This window comes from Hyperoodon ampullatus (genome assembly GCF_949752795.1).
Source record: "Hyperoodon ampullatus genome assembly, chromosome: 15".
In the NCBI taxonomy this organism is placed as follows: Eukaryota; Metazoa; Chordata; class Mammalia; order Artiodactyla; family Ziphiidae; genus Hyperoodon; species Hyperoodon ampullatus.
In genome coordinates, this window is record NC_136928.1 from 8,899,351 (window position 1) to 8,914,215 (window position 14,865).

General features: G+C 40.2%; 1 protein-coding gene across 1 annotated transcript in view; it reads left to right on the forward strand.

Moving 5' to 3' along the window:
- Positions 1–14,225: 14,225 nt before the first annotated feature.
- The window catches only part of DNAH6 (dynein axonemal heavy chain 6), a gene marked incomplete at both ends in the record, with an annotated part of 275,574 nt that continues 274,934 nt past the window's right edge, over positions 14,226–14,865 (forward strand). The window contains one exon of the mRNA XM_079721202.1: positions 14,226–14,450. Within this exon, the coding sequence (XP_079577328.1) occupies positions 14,226–14,450 (225 nt within the window). The remainder of the gene's footprint in view (positions 14,451–14,865) is intronic.

The window sequence follows — 14,865 nt, forward strand, 5'->3', positions numbered from 1 at the left end:
ATGGCTTAGTAATATTCCATTGTATATATGTGACACATCTTCTTTTTCCATTCATCTGCTGATGGACACTTATGTTGCTTCCACGTCCTGGTTATTGTAAATAGAGCTGCAATGAACATTTTGGTACATGACTCTTTTTGAATTATGGTTTTCTCAGGGTCTATGCCCAGTAGTGGGATTGCTGGGTCATATGGTAGTTCTATTTTTAGTTTTTGAGGAACCTCCATACTGTTCTCCATAGTGGCTGTATCAATTTATATACCCACCAACAGTGCAAGAGGGTTCCCTTTCTTCCACACCCTCTCCAGGATTTACTGTTTGTAGATTTTTTGATGATGGCCATTCTGACTGGTGTGAGGTGATACTTCATTGTAGTTTTGATTTGCCTTTCTCTAATAATTAGTGATGTTGAGAATCCTTTCATGTGCTTGTTGGAAATCTGTATATCTTCTTTGGAGAAATGTCTATTTAGGTCTTCTGCCCATTTTTGGATTGGGTTGCTTATTTTTGTGATATTGAGCTGCATGAGCTGCTTGGAAATATTTTGGAAATTAATCCTTTGTCAGTTGCTTCATTTGCAAATATTTTCTCCCATTGAGAGTTGTCTTTTTGTCTTTATGGTTTCTTTTGCTGTGCAAAAGCTTTTAAGTTTCCTTAGGTCACATTTGTTTATTTTTGTTTTTATTTCCATTTCTCTAGGAGATGGGTCAAAAAGGATCTTACTGTGATGTATGTCATAGAGTGTTCTGCCTATGTTTTCCTCTAAGAGTTTTATAGTGTCTGGGCTTACATTTAGGTCTTAAATCCATTTTGAGTTTACTTTTTGTGCATGGTGTTAGTGAATGTTCTAATTTCATCCTTTTACATGTAGCTGTCCAGTTTTCCCAGCACCACTTATTGAAGAGGCTGTCTTTCTCTCCTCTTTATCAAAGATAAGGTGACCATATATGCATGGGTTTATCTCTGGGTTTTCTATCCTGTTCCATTGATCGATATTTCTGTTTTTGTGCCAGTACCATACTGTCTTGATTACTGTAGCTTTGTAGTATAGTCTGAAGTCAAGGAGCCTGATTCCTCCAGCTCCACTTTTCTTTCTCAAGATTGATTTGGCTATTCAGGGTCTTTTGTGTTTCCATACAAATTGTGAAATTTTTTGTTCTAGGTCTGTGAAAAAATCCGTTGGTAGTTTGAGAGGGATTGCATTGAATCTGTAGATTGCTTTGGGTAGCATAGTCATTTTCACAATGTTGATTCTTCCAATCCAAGAACATGGTATATCTCTCCAACTGTTTGTATCATCTTGAATTTCTTTCATCAGTTTCCTATGGTTTTCTGCATGCAGGTCTTTTGTCTCCTTCAGTAGGTTTATACCTAGGTATTTTACTCTTGTTGCAATGGTAAATGGGAGTGTTTCCTTAATTTCTCTTTCATATTTTTCATCTTTAGTGTATAGGAATGAAAGGGATTTCAGTGCATTAATTTTGTATCCTGCTACTTTACCAAATTCGTTGATTAGCTGTAGTAGTTTTCTGGATCCTGCTACTTTACCAAATTCATTGATTAGCTGTAGTAGTTTTCTGGTAGCATGTTTAGGAGTCTCTATGTATAGTATCATATCATCTGCAAACAGTAACAGTTTTACTTCTTTTCCATTTTGGATTCCTTTTTCTTTTTCTTCTCTGATTGTTGTGGCTAAAACTTCCCAAAATATGTTGAATAATAGTGGTGGAGTGGGCAACCTTTTATTGTTCCTGATCTTAGAGGAAATGGTTTCAGCTTTTCACTGCTGAGAACGATGTTGGCTGAGGGTTTGTCATATATGGTCTTTATTATGTTGAGGTAAATTCCCTCTATGCTTACGTTCTGGAGGATTTTTATCGTAAATGGGTGTTGAATTTTCTCAAAAGGTTTATCTGCATATATTGAGATTACCATCGGTTTTTATCTTTCAGTTTGTTAATATGGTGTATCACATTGATTGTTTTGCATATAATGAAGCTTCCTTGCATTCCGGGGATAAACCCCACTGGATCATGGTGTATGATCCTTTTAATGTGCGGTTAGATTCTTTTTCCTAGTATTCTGTTGAGGATGTTTGCAACTGTGTTCATCAGTGATACTGGCCTGTAGTTTTCTTTCTTTGCGACATCTTTGTCTGGTTTTGGTATCAGGGTTATGGTGGACTCATAGAATGAGTTTGGCGGTGTTCCTCCCTCTGCTGTAATTTGGAAGAGTTTGAGAACGATAGGAATTACCTCTTCTCTAAATGTTTGATAGAATTCGGCTGTGAAGCCATCTGGTCCTGAGCTTTTGTTCATTGGAAGATTTTTAATCACAGTCTCAATTTCAGTGCTTGTGATTGGTCTGTTTATATTTTCTATTTCTTCCTGGTTCAGTCTTGGAAGGTTGAGCTTTTCTAAGAATTTGTCCATTTCTTCTAGGTTGTCCATTTTATTGGCATATTGTTGCCTGTAGTAATCTCTCATGATCCTTCATTTTTCTGCAGTGTCAGTTGTTACTTCTCCTTATTCATTTCTAATTCTATTGATTTGAGTCTTCTCCCTTTTTTGCTTGATGAGTCTGGCTAATAGTTTATCAATTTTATCTTCTCAAAGAACCAGCATTTAGTTTTATTGATCTTTGCTATCGTTGCCTTCATTTCTTTTTCATTTATTTCTGATCTGATCTTTATGGCTTCTTTGCTTCTGCTAACTTTGGGGTTTTTTTGTTCTTCTTTCTCTAATTGCTTTAGGTTTAAGCTTAGGTTGTTTATTTTAGGTGTCTCTTGTTTCTTGAGGTAGGATTGTATTGCTATAAACTTCCCTCTTAGACTGCTTTTGCTGCATCCCATAGGTTTTGGGTCATCGTGTTTTCATTGTCATTTATTTCTGGTATTTTTTGATTTCCTCTTTGATTTCTTCAGTGATCTCTTGGGTATTTAGTAGTGTATTGTTTAGTCTCCATTTGTTTGTATTTTTTACAGATTTTTCTGGTAATTGATATCTGGTCTCATAGTGTTGTGTTCAGAAAAGATACTTGATATGATTTCAATTTTCTTAAATTTACCAAGGCTTGATTTGTGACCCAATATATGGTCTATCCTAGAGAATTTTCCATGAGTACTTGAGAAGAAAGTGTATTCTGTTGTTTTGGGATAGAATGTCCTATAAATATCAATTAAGTCCATCTTGTGTAACGTATCATTCAACCTTGTGTTTCCTTATTTATTTTCATTTTGGATGATCTGTCCATTGGTGAAAGTGGGGTGTTAAAGTTCCCTACTATGATTGTGTTACTGTCAATTTCCCCTTTTATGGCTGTTACCGTTTGCCTTATGAATTGAGGTGCTCCTATGTTGGCTGCATAAATATTTACAGTTGTTATATCTTCTTCATGGATTGATCCCTTGATCATTATCTAGAGTTCTTTGACTCTTGTAATAGTCTTCATTTTAAAGTCTATTTTGCCTGATATGAGAATTGCTACTCCAGCTTTCTTTTGATTTCCACTTCATGAAATATCTTTTTCCATCCCTCCACTTTCAGTCTGTATGTGTCCCAAGGTCTGAAGTGGGTCTCTTGTAGACAACATATATACGGGTCTTGTTTTTGTATCCATTCAGCCAGTGTATGTCTTTGGGTTGGAGCATTTAATCCACTTAAATTTAAGGTATTTATCGAAATGTGTGTTCCTATTACCATTTTCTTAATTGTTTTGGGTTTGTTACTGTAGGTCTTTTCCTTCTCTTGTGTTTCCTGCCTAGAGAAGTTCCTTTAGCGTTTGTTGTAAAGCTGGTTTGACGGTGCTGAATTCTCTTAGCTTTTGCTTGTTTGTAAAGGTTTTAATTTCTCTGTCAAATCTGAATGAGCTCCTTGCTGGGTAGAGTAATCTTGGTTTTAGGTTTTTCCCTTTCATCAGTTTAAATATGTCCTGCCACTCCCTTCTGGCTTGCAGAGTTTCTGCTGAAAGATCAGCTGTTAACCTTATGGGGATTCCCTTGTATGTTATTTATTGTTTTTCCCTTGCTGCTTTTAATATTTTTTCTTTGTACTTAATTTTTGATAGTTTGATTAATATGTGTCTTGACGTGTTTCTCCTTGGATTTATCCTGTATGGGACTGTCTGTCCTTCCTGGACTTGATTGACTATTTTCTTTCACATATTAGGGAAGTTTTCAACTATAATCTCTTCAAATATTTTCTCAGTCCCTTTCTTTTTCTCTTCTTCTTCTGGGACCTCTATAATTCGAATGTTGATGCATTTAATGCTTTCCCAGAGGTCTCTGACACTGTCCTCAATTCTTTCATTCATTTTTCTTTATTCTGTTCTGTGGTAATTATTTCCACTATTTTATCTTCCAGGTCACTTATCCGTTCTTCTGCCTCAGTTATTCTCCTATTGATTCCTTCTAGAGAATTTTTAATTTCACTTATTGTGTTGTTCATCATTCTTTGTTTGCTCTTTAATTCTTCTAGGCCCTTGTTAAACATTTCTTGTATTTTCTCCATTCTATTTCCAAGATTTTGGATCATCTTTACTATCATCACTCTGAATTCTTTTCCTGGTAGTCTGCCTATTTCCTCTTCATTTGTTTGGTCTCATGGGTTTTTACTTTGCTCCTTATTTGGCTGCATATTGCTCTGTTTTCTCATTTTGCCTAACTTGCTGTGTTTGTGTTCTCCTTTTCACAGGCTGCAGGTTTGTAGTTCCCTTTGTTTTTGGTTTCTGCCCCCAGTGGGTAAGCTTGGTTCAGTGGGTTGTGTAGGCTTCCTGGTGGAGAGTACTGGTGCCTGTGTTCTGGTGGATGAGGCTGTATCTTGTCTTTTTGGTGGGAAGGACCACATCCTGTAGTGTGTTTTTTGGTGTCTATGAACTTATAATGATTTTAAGCAGCCTCTGTGTTAATGGGTGGGGTTGTGTTCCTATCTTGCTTGTTGTCTGGCATGGGATGTCCAGCACTGGAGCTTGCTGGTCATTTATTGGTGCTGGGTCTTAGCATTGACATGGAGATCTCTGGGAGAGCTCTTGCTGCTTGATATTACATGGGTCCAGGAGGTCTCTGGTGGTCCAATGTCCTGAACTCGGCTCTCCAACCTCAGAGGCTCAGGCCTGACACCGAGCTGGAGCACAAAGACCCTGTCAACCACACTGTTCAGAAGAAAAGGGAGAAAAGAAAGAAAATAGTAATAAAGTAAAATAAAGTTATTAAAATAAAAAATTTATTAAAATAAATAATTAAAAAGTAATAAAAATAAAAGAAGAGAGCAACCAAACCAATAAACAAACCCACCAATTATAACAAGCACTAAAAAGTATACTAAGATACACATAAGAATCAGAAAATATTCAGTCACATAGAGCAAACCCCAAGTCTACTGTTGCTCCCACCATCCACGGCCTCAGTTTGGGGATGATTTGTTGTCTATTCAGGTATTCCACAGATGCAGGTACATCAAGTTGATTGTGGAGATGTAATCTGCTGCTCCTGAGGCTGCTGGGAGAGATTTCCCTTTCTCTTCTTTGTTCTCACAGCTCCTGGGGTTCAGCTTTGGATTTGGCCCTACCTCTGCATGTTGGTCGCCTGAGGGCGTCTGTTCCTACTCAGACAGGATGGGGTTAAAGTAGCAGCTGATTAGGGGGCTCTGGCTCACTCAGGCTGAGGGGAGGGTCGGGTACGGGATGCGGGGTGAGCCTGTGGTGGCAGAGGCTGGTGTGACGTTGCAACAGTCTGATGTGCGCCGTGTGTTGTCCCGGGGAAGTTGTCCCTGGATCATGGGACCCGAGCAGTGGCAGGCTGCACAGGCGGGTGGGGAGGTGTGGATAGTGACCTGTGCTTGTACACAGGCTTCTTGGTGGCTGCAGCAGCAACCTTAGCGTCTCATGCCCGTCTCTGGTGTCTGCGCTGATAGCCGCAGCTCGTGCCCGTCTCTGGAGCTCATTTAGGTGGTGCTCTGGATCCCATCTCCTCATGCACCCCAAAACAATTGTCTCTTGCCTCTTAGGCAGTTCCAGACTTTTTCCCGTACCACCTCCCGGCTAGCTGTGGTGCACTAGCCCCCTTCAGGCTGCGTTCACACAGCCAACCCCAGTCCTCTCCCTGGGATCTGACATCCGAAGCTGAAACTTCAGCCCCCAGACCCCACCCGCCCCGAAGTTGAGTAGACAAGCCTCTCAGGCAGGTGGTTGCTGGTTGGCACCGATCCTCTGTGTGGGAATCTCTCCACTTTGCCCTCTGCACCCCTCTTGCCGTGCTCTCCTCTGTGGCTCCAAAGTTTTCCCCCCACCCCTCCCCTGTCTCCACCAGTGAAGGGTCTTCCTAGTGTGTGGAAACTTTTCCTCCTTCACAGCTCCCTCCCAGAGGTGCAGGTCCCTTCCCTATTTTTTGTCTCTGCTTTTTCCTTTTTCTTTTACCCTACCCAGTTACGTGGGGAGTTTCTTGCCTTTTGGGAGCTGAGGTCTTCTGCCAGCATTCAGTAGGTGTTCTGTAGGAGCTGTTCCACGTGTAGATATATTTTTGATGTATTTGTGGGGAGCAAGGTGATCTCCACGTCTTCTCGCCCATCTTGAGGGCCCTCTGTCGGTGACTACTTTTTATATTTACCACATTATATATATTTACTATCGCAGGAGTCAGCAAAGTTTTTCCTTAAAGACCAGATAGTAAATGTCCTGGGTTGAATAGTCTGTATCACAACTACACAACTCTATTTAGTGCAAAAACAGCTATAGAAAATATCTAAAGAAATGGTCATGGCTGTATCCCAATAAAGCTTTATTTACAAAAACAGGCAGCAGTCTGGACTTAACCCATAGGATAGTATTCACTAACTCCTACTCTATGCTATTTAGATTCTGATCCCAGTTCCAACCTGTGGCAGAGGGAGGGGTGGTTCTCACCCCAACACGAAATTCTCAGACATCAGCAAAGTGTCTACAATTCAACTCAATTCTGACAAGGATTTACCTGGAGATTGTGTCAGATCCCACAGTTTCAGGGTTCAGTCCCACAAGACTGCCCCCTCTCCCCCACTTTAGACACTAGGCACAAACCCAATCAGCTATAGAATGGACGTTCCCATGGTCTCTCTGAGCTCAGGGGAACATCAGCGGTCACATGTGAATGACCTGAGGCTCTGAGACCATCAGTGTTGATTTGTTTGCTGGATACAGGTTCTTTATAATGTAGCATTTGACAGAGATCCTGACCAATATTTTCAGGAAGAAAAGGGAGTCTTTAGTAGAATTTCTAAATAAGGGAAAGTCATTTTCCTACTATTCTCATTGCATCACACCACATCTAGAATCTCACCTTCAGTTCTGAGAGCCATTTTAGCGTAGAATTAGTAGGAGTTCTGCAAAAATATCATACATAGACTAAAGAAACTGGAAGGTCGGGAGGGAGGGATTCAAAGAAGGAAGATTAAGGGAAAGACATTTTTGCCTTCAAATATTTTAAGAGAGATCATGGGGGCAATTTGCAGAACTGGCAAGAAAGTAGATTTTGACATCTACCAAAAAAAGAACTTTCTGACAATTAGAACTGTCCAGCAGTGGCATAGAAGTCACACATTTCCTGTAACTGGCCATGATCAAACATGAGACACCTACGTTTTGAGCACCATTCCTGCGCTGTGTATCCAGCAGACCTACTGGACACCCATTCTGTTCTCTTTAATAGCATTTCTTAAATTTAATATGCAATGAGCCACCTGAGAATTATTAAAATGCAGACTGATTCAGGAGGTCTGGGGCAGGATCTGATATTCTGCAGTCTAACAGGCTCCCAGGGAACACCAAAGCTGCTGGCTCATGCAGCACACCTTGAATAGCAGGACCCTGTGGCTGAGGCCCTTGGACTTGGTTGGACATTCGAATCACCTGGGGAAGGGGACGTTAGAAAAAACCCTGATGTCTGGGTCTCTCACTCTTAGTTTAATTAGCATGGTGTGTGGCCTGGGCGTCAGGGTTTTCAAAACTCTCTAAGTTACCCCTAACACAAAGCTAAGTTTAAGGAGCACTGCTCTATGGTCTTTCAAAACATTCAACACTGGGTCAGAGATCATTCTGCAAAGACCTTTAATTGGAATAAAATTATCTGGGCTTGGGCAGGTCATCTCATTCATGAATAATGAACATCGGTTCAACATTTTTGAGGAAAACTTTGTAATCATCTTAAATCTCATAATGTGTAGGACATTACACCATAGAATGTCCCAAGTCCCCTCCAAATAGCTAAGATGAGAAGCTATTGCCCTGATTCAAAATATGTGACTCAAAACCTCCTTTGGCTATACATTCATTTGACCACAAGGCGGTGATAGAGCAACAAAACATGATACCACAACAACCACCACCACCCTCGCCCCAGAAAGTTGAGCTATGTGACCGATACTTAAGGCCAGAACACTTGCAGAGCAGGTATAATTTCCAACTCTGAGGGGTGATTGGTCACAGGCTCCTTTGAGAATTTAACAGCTATAGACAAATGTACACTAACAAACATGAATACAATTTTAAGCAGTTCACAGACCCTGAAATTAAACTGTGGACAGTCAAGCCTAAAGATGAGTTACCCTCCCCCCCCCACAATCCACTTCGACATTCCTTCCCTCTACACGGAACAGGGTGCCTCTTCTTTACACTGAAGGCTAAACCCTCCACCAGTTTTCCTGATCCCTTCACCCTGGCCTCCACCAAGTTCATGGTCTCTCTATTTTATGCTCTTATATATTTTCTTGTGCTAATTTAAAAATAACTCACTTTTCTCAATACAAAAGTGGTATATGGCTTTTATTTTTAGATATACAGAAAAGCAAAGAATGTAACATAAAATACCCATGAATCTCATAAACGCTTATGTTTTTCTTCCATATAGTTTGCTGAGTTTACATACACTTGTGCTTGTAAAAATATAATCATGTTATGCAAACTGTTTTATGACCTACTTAATCTAATATAATCTAACATCTTTTAATCTTCATATATTTTCACCTGCAGATGTGATCCTTAACCAGAGATGTTCATTTGATTCATCTATAGAAATTTTTAAGCATATATTTGCCTAAATGCCAATTCCAAAGATTCTTATTTACCAGGTCTGGCATGAGCCTAGAAGTCTGTATGTTTAGAAAAGCCTCACGTGATTCTGAAGTATAATTCTAGGAATATGATTGTTACTTTTTAAAAAAATGTTGTGCATAAAGATAATTTTATTTTTTCTTGGATAAGCTTTACTAAAGTATAACTTAAATACAATTAGCTACACCCACTTTATGTATACATCTTTTTTAATTTATTGCAATAACATTGGTTTATGACATATAAATTTCATGTGTATAACATTATATTTCAACTTCTGGATACACTACAGCATGTTCACCACCAAAAGTTTAGTTTCCACCCATCACCGTAGAGTTGACCCCCATTTCCTCCTCCCCACCATCTCCAGTCCCCTCTGACAATCACTTCTCTGTTCTCTGTATCTATCTTTTTGGTTTTGTTTGGTTAGGTTTGTTCATTTATTACTATTTTATATTCCACATATGAGTGAAATAATATGGTATTTGTCTTTTTCTGTCATTTCATTTAGCATAGTACCCTCAAGATCCATCCATGTTGTCTCAAATGACAAGATTTTATATTTTTTATGGCTGAGTAATATTCCATTGTGCATAAATACCACATCTTCTTTGTCCATTCATCTATTGATGGGCACTTAGGTTGTTTCCATATTTGGGCTATTGTAAATAATGCTGTGACGAACATAAGGGTGCATATATTTTTTTTCTAATAAGTGTTTTTGTATTCTTTGGATAAATAACCAGAAGTGGAATAGCTGGATCATATGGTAGTTTTATTATCAATTTTTTGAGGAATGTCTATACTATTTTTTATGGTGGCTGCACCAATTTACATTCCCATCAACAGTGCTATATTGTTACGATTCTCTTAATTCCTGTGAGTTCAGCAATGCAGTTAAAATAATGTGCCTTGGAGTTTATCCAAACATATAGGTGTTTTGCTTCAGGAATTTTTCAGAATATAGTCCACCATACATCCAGTAGCAGAATTCCATGATTAATATTATGGAATTTTAACTATTAAAGTTGATGGATCTCAGGTTTTCCCTGGTGGCGCAGTGGCTAAGAATCTGCCTTCCAATGCAGGAGACACAGGTTCTAGCCCTGGTCCAGGAAGATCCCACATGCCACGGAGTAGCTAAGCCCATGTGCCACAACTACTGAGCCTCCGCACACCCTAGAGCCCATGCTCTGCAACTAAAGAAGCCACTACAATGAGAAGCCCACACACCGCAATGAAGAGTAGCCCGGCTCTCCACAACTAAAGAAAGCCCATGCACAGCAACGCAGCCAAAAAAAAAATTAACTAATTAATTTAAAAAAATAAAGTTAATGGATCTCAATTTGTATCTTAGCTCTGCCATTTGCCACTTCTGGACTGATCTTGGGTAAATTACATAACCTCTTTAAGCTTCAATTTCCTTAGTGGTGGAGTAGGTACAATAATGCCTCTAAAATAATATGAAGCTGTTGCAATGAATAGTATAATGGTGAAAAAAAACTTCACAAAGGATCCGGCATATAAATCTTAACTTCATGCTCACTAAATTTTAACCATTTTTACTTAGTATTACTGTTTTCTTAATCTAGTTCTTGTAAACCTTTCGTAGCCTAGTTCTTTAGCTGTGAAATGGGAATTTTAGGTTTGTTGGAAGTATTTGAGATAATAAATGCAAAATATATAGCACAGTACCTGGCACATAAGGAGCACCCAATAAATAGTAACAATTATTGCTATTTACAAGAGCTCTGAAACAATCAATAGGCAATACACAAAGCTCTTGTTTGTGCTGATTTAGTAGTATTCATTTGATAATGAATATGACATCTTGCCACATTAAAAAAATAAGTTTGGAGAGATTTGGTGAGTAGTGTTCAGTATAGCGATACCTTCATAAAACTCTATGTGTCCATGTCTTCTATCCTGCACCCTTCTTGGCTCTTGGAATGAATGCTCTTAGCTGCATAAGGTAACATTAGAATACAATCACCTTCATCTACTGACAAAGAAATTCTTGAACTGAGGAGCAATAAATTATGTCTCCACTACATAAACTTTGAAAGCAACAGATTAAAATATTCATTGCACATCCAAAATGAAGTCTATTTTGGAGTGTGTGTCTAACACTGCATATTATTATAATATGCTTTTATGTATACTGGGTTGGTTTTGAATGTTTTTCATTACTAGTTTATATTTTATTGGCTCTGATTGATTACCTGTGTGTACCTTGCATCTCTGGGGAATTAGTATTTATTACGTCTACATTTGAAGTTTATCTGAATTGTTTCTAAACTGAAGTTACTCCATTGCTGTTTGCTGTTCCTGATTAAGGATTAGGAGATCTGTATTCCAGTTTTACCTCTGCCAGGACTAGGTGCCTGACCTGGAGTAAATTATTTGCTTTCTCTCTGGGTCTCAGTTCTCTTATTACCAAAATGAGGGCGACTTCCCTGGTGATCCAGTGGGTCAGACTCCACGCTCCCAACGCAGGGGGCCGGGATTAGATCCCTGGTCGAGGAACTAGATCCCGCATGCATGCTGCAACTAAGAAATCCGCATGCTGCAACTAAGGGTCCCACATGCCACAACGAAGATCCCACATGCTGCAACTAAGACCCGGCACAGCCAAAATCAATCAATCAGTCAATCAATCTTAAAAAAAAAAAAATGAAATGGGGGAGTAGTTGGATTGAGTGATCTGTATTCTCCATTCCAGCTCTATTATTATATGAGTCTCTGCTTTGTAGGTGGTGTCATGCCTGGCATGGAAAATACATATCTGAGTATCTTAAGACTGAGAAAATGCAGGTTGTGAGTATGATATGTAAAGCACCTCATACAGGACTTTGCTTTCAAGGCAAGAAACAAATATCAAGTTTTTTTTTAAGGGGGGGGGTACCAAAAAGGACAAGATATAATAATAAGTTTCAGCGGTGATTATGTCATTTTGGAGGGGCGGTTGAAAACCAAGGCTCTGCCATGTGGTGTAACATTTCCCCGAGGCAGGTAAAAGGCTGCTTCCCCTGATCACTAACCGGGGTAAGGTAACTTCAGTAAGCAACCTGCACAGGGCATCGGTGGGGTCGCTTCCATACAGCATTACCAGCAGTCGTTTGGAGACTTAATTCGGTGGGTCTAAATGCCAAACAAGATCCAGGGTCTGCTTTGGTGAATACGGTGCAGGGACCAATTAATATGGGCTCGTGCTATGCCTGACACTAAGTTACCTTCCAGGCGGAAAAGAACATCAGCAGAAAAGGACACGGTGAAGTTTGAGGGGAAGAAGAGCCCGCATTCCTAGCGCCTTAGGACACTCCCGGGAGGAGGTCGGTGGGTGGGGCAGAGACGCAGAACGGTCGCTCCCTCGGAGAGCGGGACGTGAACTGTCTACGCAGGCACTTGATTCTTCTAACCACAGGAAGTTAGATTAAAGCGAATGCCAAGGCAGCCTCAAGCCTCTCGAGGGGCAACAGAAAAGATTCCTGGAGGAGGAGGGAGGTGCAGTGGGCGTGGGCAGTTGATAAGCGAAGGAACAAACATAAGTAACCAACTCCTTTGGCTGCCTGGCCTTCCAGCCTAGCCCATGAACACTTCCCAGCACGGAGAAGCCGTCAGATCTAGTGCGAGCTCTCCACCAATCAGTGACGTAAGGAAATTTCCAGAGACAGTCATTGGCTCGACTGACCGGCACAGTCCTAGACCCAGAGCTGCAGTTGGCTGAGGGGTTGCCGTGGCGACAGGTCGCGCACAGGCGCAGTGAGCCTCAGTGGAGGCCTGGTGGCTGCTAGGCAACGGGAAATATTCTCGGCTTAGAGACAACTTTCTACTCCCAGACCTGCTTTTTCTCTATCTCAGGAGACCCTCTGAGGCGGTTGCTGGTCTAGCCTGACTTGGTGAGTCCTGAGGAATCGAGCTGTGCGGCTCAACTCCGAGGCGGGAGACTCATCATGCTTTTGGAGCACATAAGGAAAGGCTCAGAGAGGCAGCGAGGCAGAGAAGGCCAATGGAAAGGCATTTTAGGGATACCTACTACCTACCTAGTAATTTAGAGGGCTGGAAACTGAGGAACAGAGCTATCAAGAGACTTGTCCAAGATCACACACGGAGTGGTCAGGTCTGGACCTCTGCTAGTCGGTATGGTAACCACTAGCCACAGGGAGCTAGTCTGAATTGAGATGTGCCCTAAAGGTGAAATACTTTGAAGACGTAGTAACAAAAAATAAACTATCATATTAATAAGTTTTATATTGATTACGTGTTGAAATGATAATATTTTGTACATGTTAAATAAAGAACATTATTATATTAATTTCTTTTTTTGTTTTTGAATGTGGTTACTTGAAAATTTTAAATTGCATAGGAGATTTGCATTATATTTTAGCTGGCCAGTGCTGATCTAGACTAAAACCTGGGCCTGCTGACACCTGGTTCAAGACCTCGTGTGTTGTAATACTGTTTTTAAGGAAAGCATTTCCACCCATCTGGTGGGACCGGAGTGTGAGTGGTGGTGAGGGTACAAGACCGCTACAAAAGGCTCATAGTTCTAGTGTTCTGGGATCTTGCTTATGAATCAGAATCTGCCTTTTCACAAGCTCTTCAAGTGATTCTCATCCACATAAGATCTCCAGAAGCACTGTTTTATGATTTAGCCTTCAACTCTTTTTTCCCTTTATTTGGTTTCTCTGTGAGTACCTAGGCTATATATCTCAGATTACCTGCATTAAAATTACCTGCATTTTGAACACTACCCCCACCCCCGGAAATATTTTGCATACTCAAGTGTGAGAAACAATCTCAGTATAATGGCATTTCTCTTCATCCTTCCAAATCTGGACCATTGTGGTCCCCAAATCAGAGGCAGCAACAGCATCACCCAGGAAGTTATTAGAAATGCAAATTCCTGGGTCCCACCCCAGCTATGGGGCTTCTAGAAGGCCAGGCATAGTTCCTAATTTTCATTCCTCTGGTTTAGGTCCTCAGTTTGGGAAGAATGGGGTAACTTAGATAGGTTTTCTTTGGGGATAAGCAAATTCAGCTCTCCGTGGTTCTTAAAACCCCTCCGCTTAGCCCTACTTCCCCAATCCTTTTGCTCTACCTTTCATTTTTCTTTTCTTGACCCTAACCCCTCTCCAGGAGTGAAGATGGCTTTTAGTGCCTCAGACAATGAGTTGGACCTGGAAAATATTGGAGAGCTGATGGAAAACCCTATGCTTACAAGACGGAATAGTATAAAAGCAAAGGGAAGACTGAGTTTTGTAACACCTACAGTAAATGAAGCTGATACACAATTCCTGACATTTAAGCACACTACAAAAGCTCAGGAGAGGACGAGAAAACGACAGCAGCCTATAAAACTAGAGCCTCTGGTAAGTTTGAAAACTAGCATTTTAGCCACTTTTGGCTACAGAGGATGTTGCAAAATTGCTTTGGGGGATGGAAGTAATTTCTAGACTCTTAATTAACAAAGAAGGAATGAAAACCTGAAAGCTAAGGCTTGTTTATGAAATTGTAAACACACTTATTTATTCAAAATTATTGAGCTCTAAATACTGTTTGAGGTGATGGGATGCAGTGGTGAGCAAAGTTTTCTAGCAGATAAATTATCTCTAGCATTATGTACAATATGGATACTTAACTATGTAGGCTATAAGGCTCTTTTAGGTACTAGGGTACCATTTGATACTAGGAACTTCAGTAAGAGTACTATGTATAATTACATAATTTTATTATTTTCAAAGTAAATGCCTAGTGTCCTGAAAAATTTTGTACATGTCTGAAAAT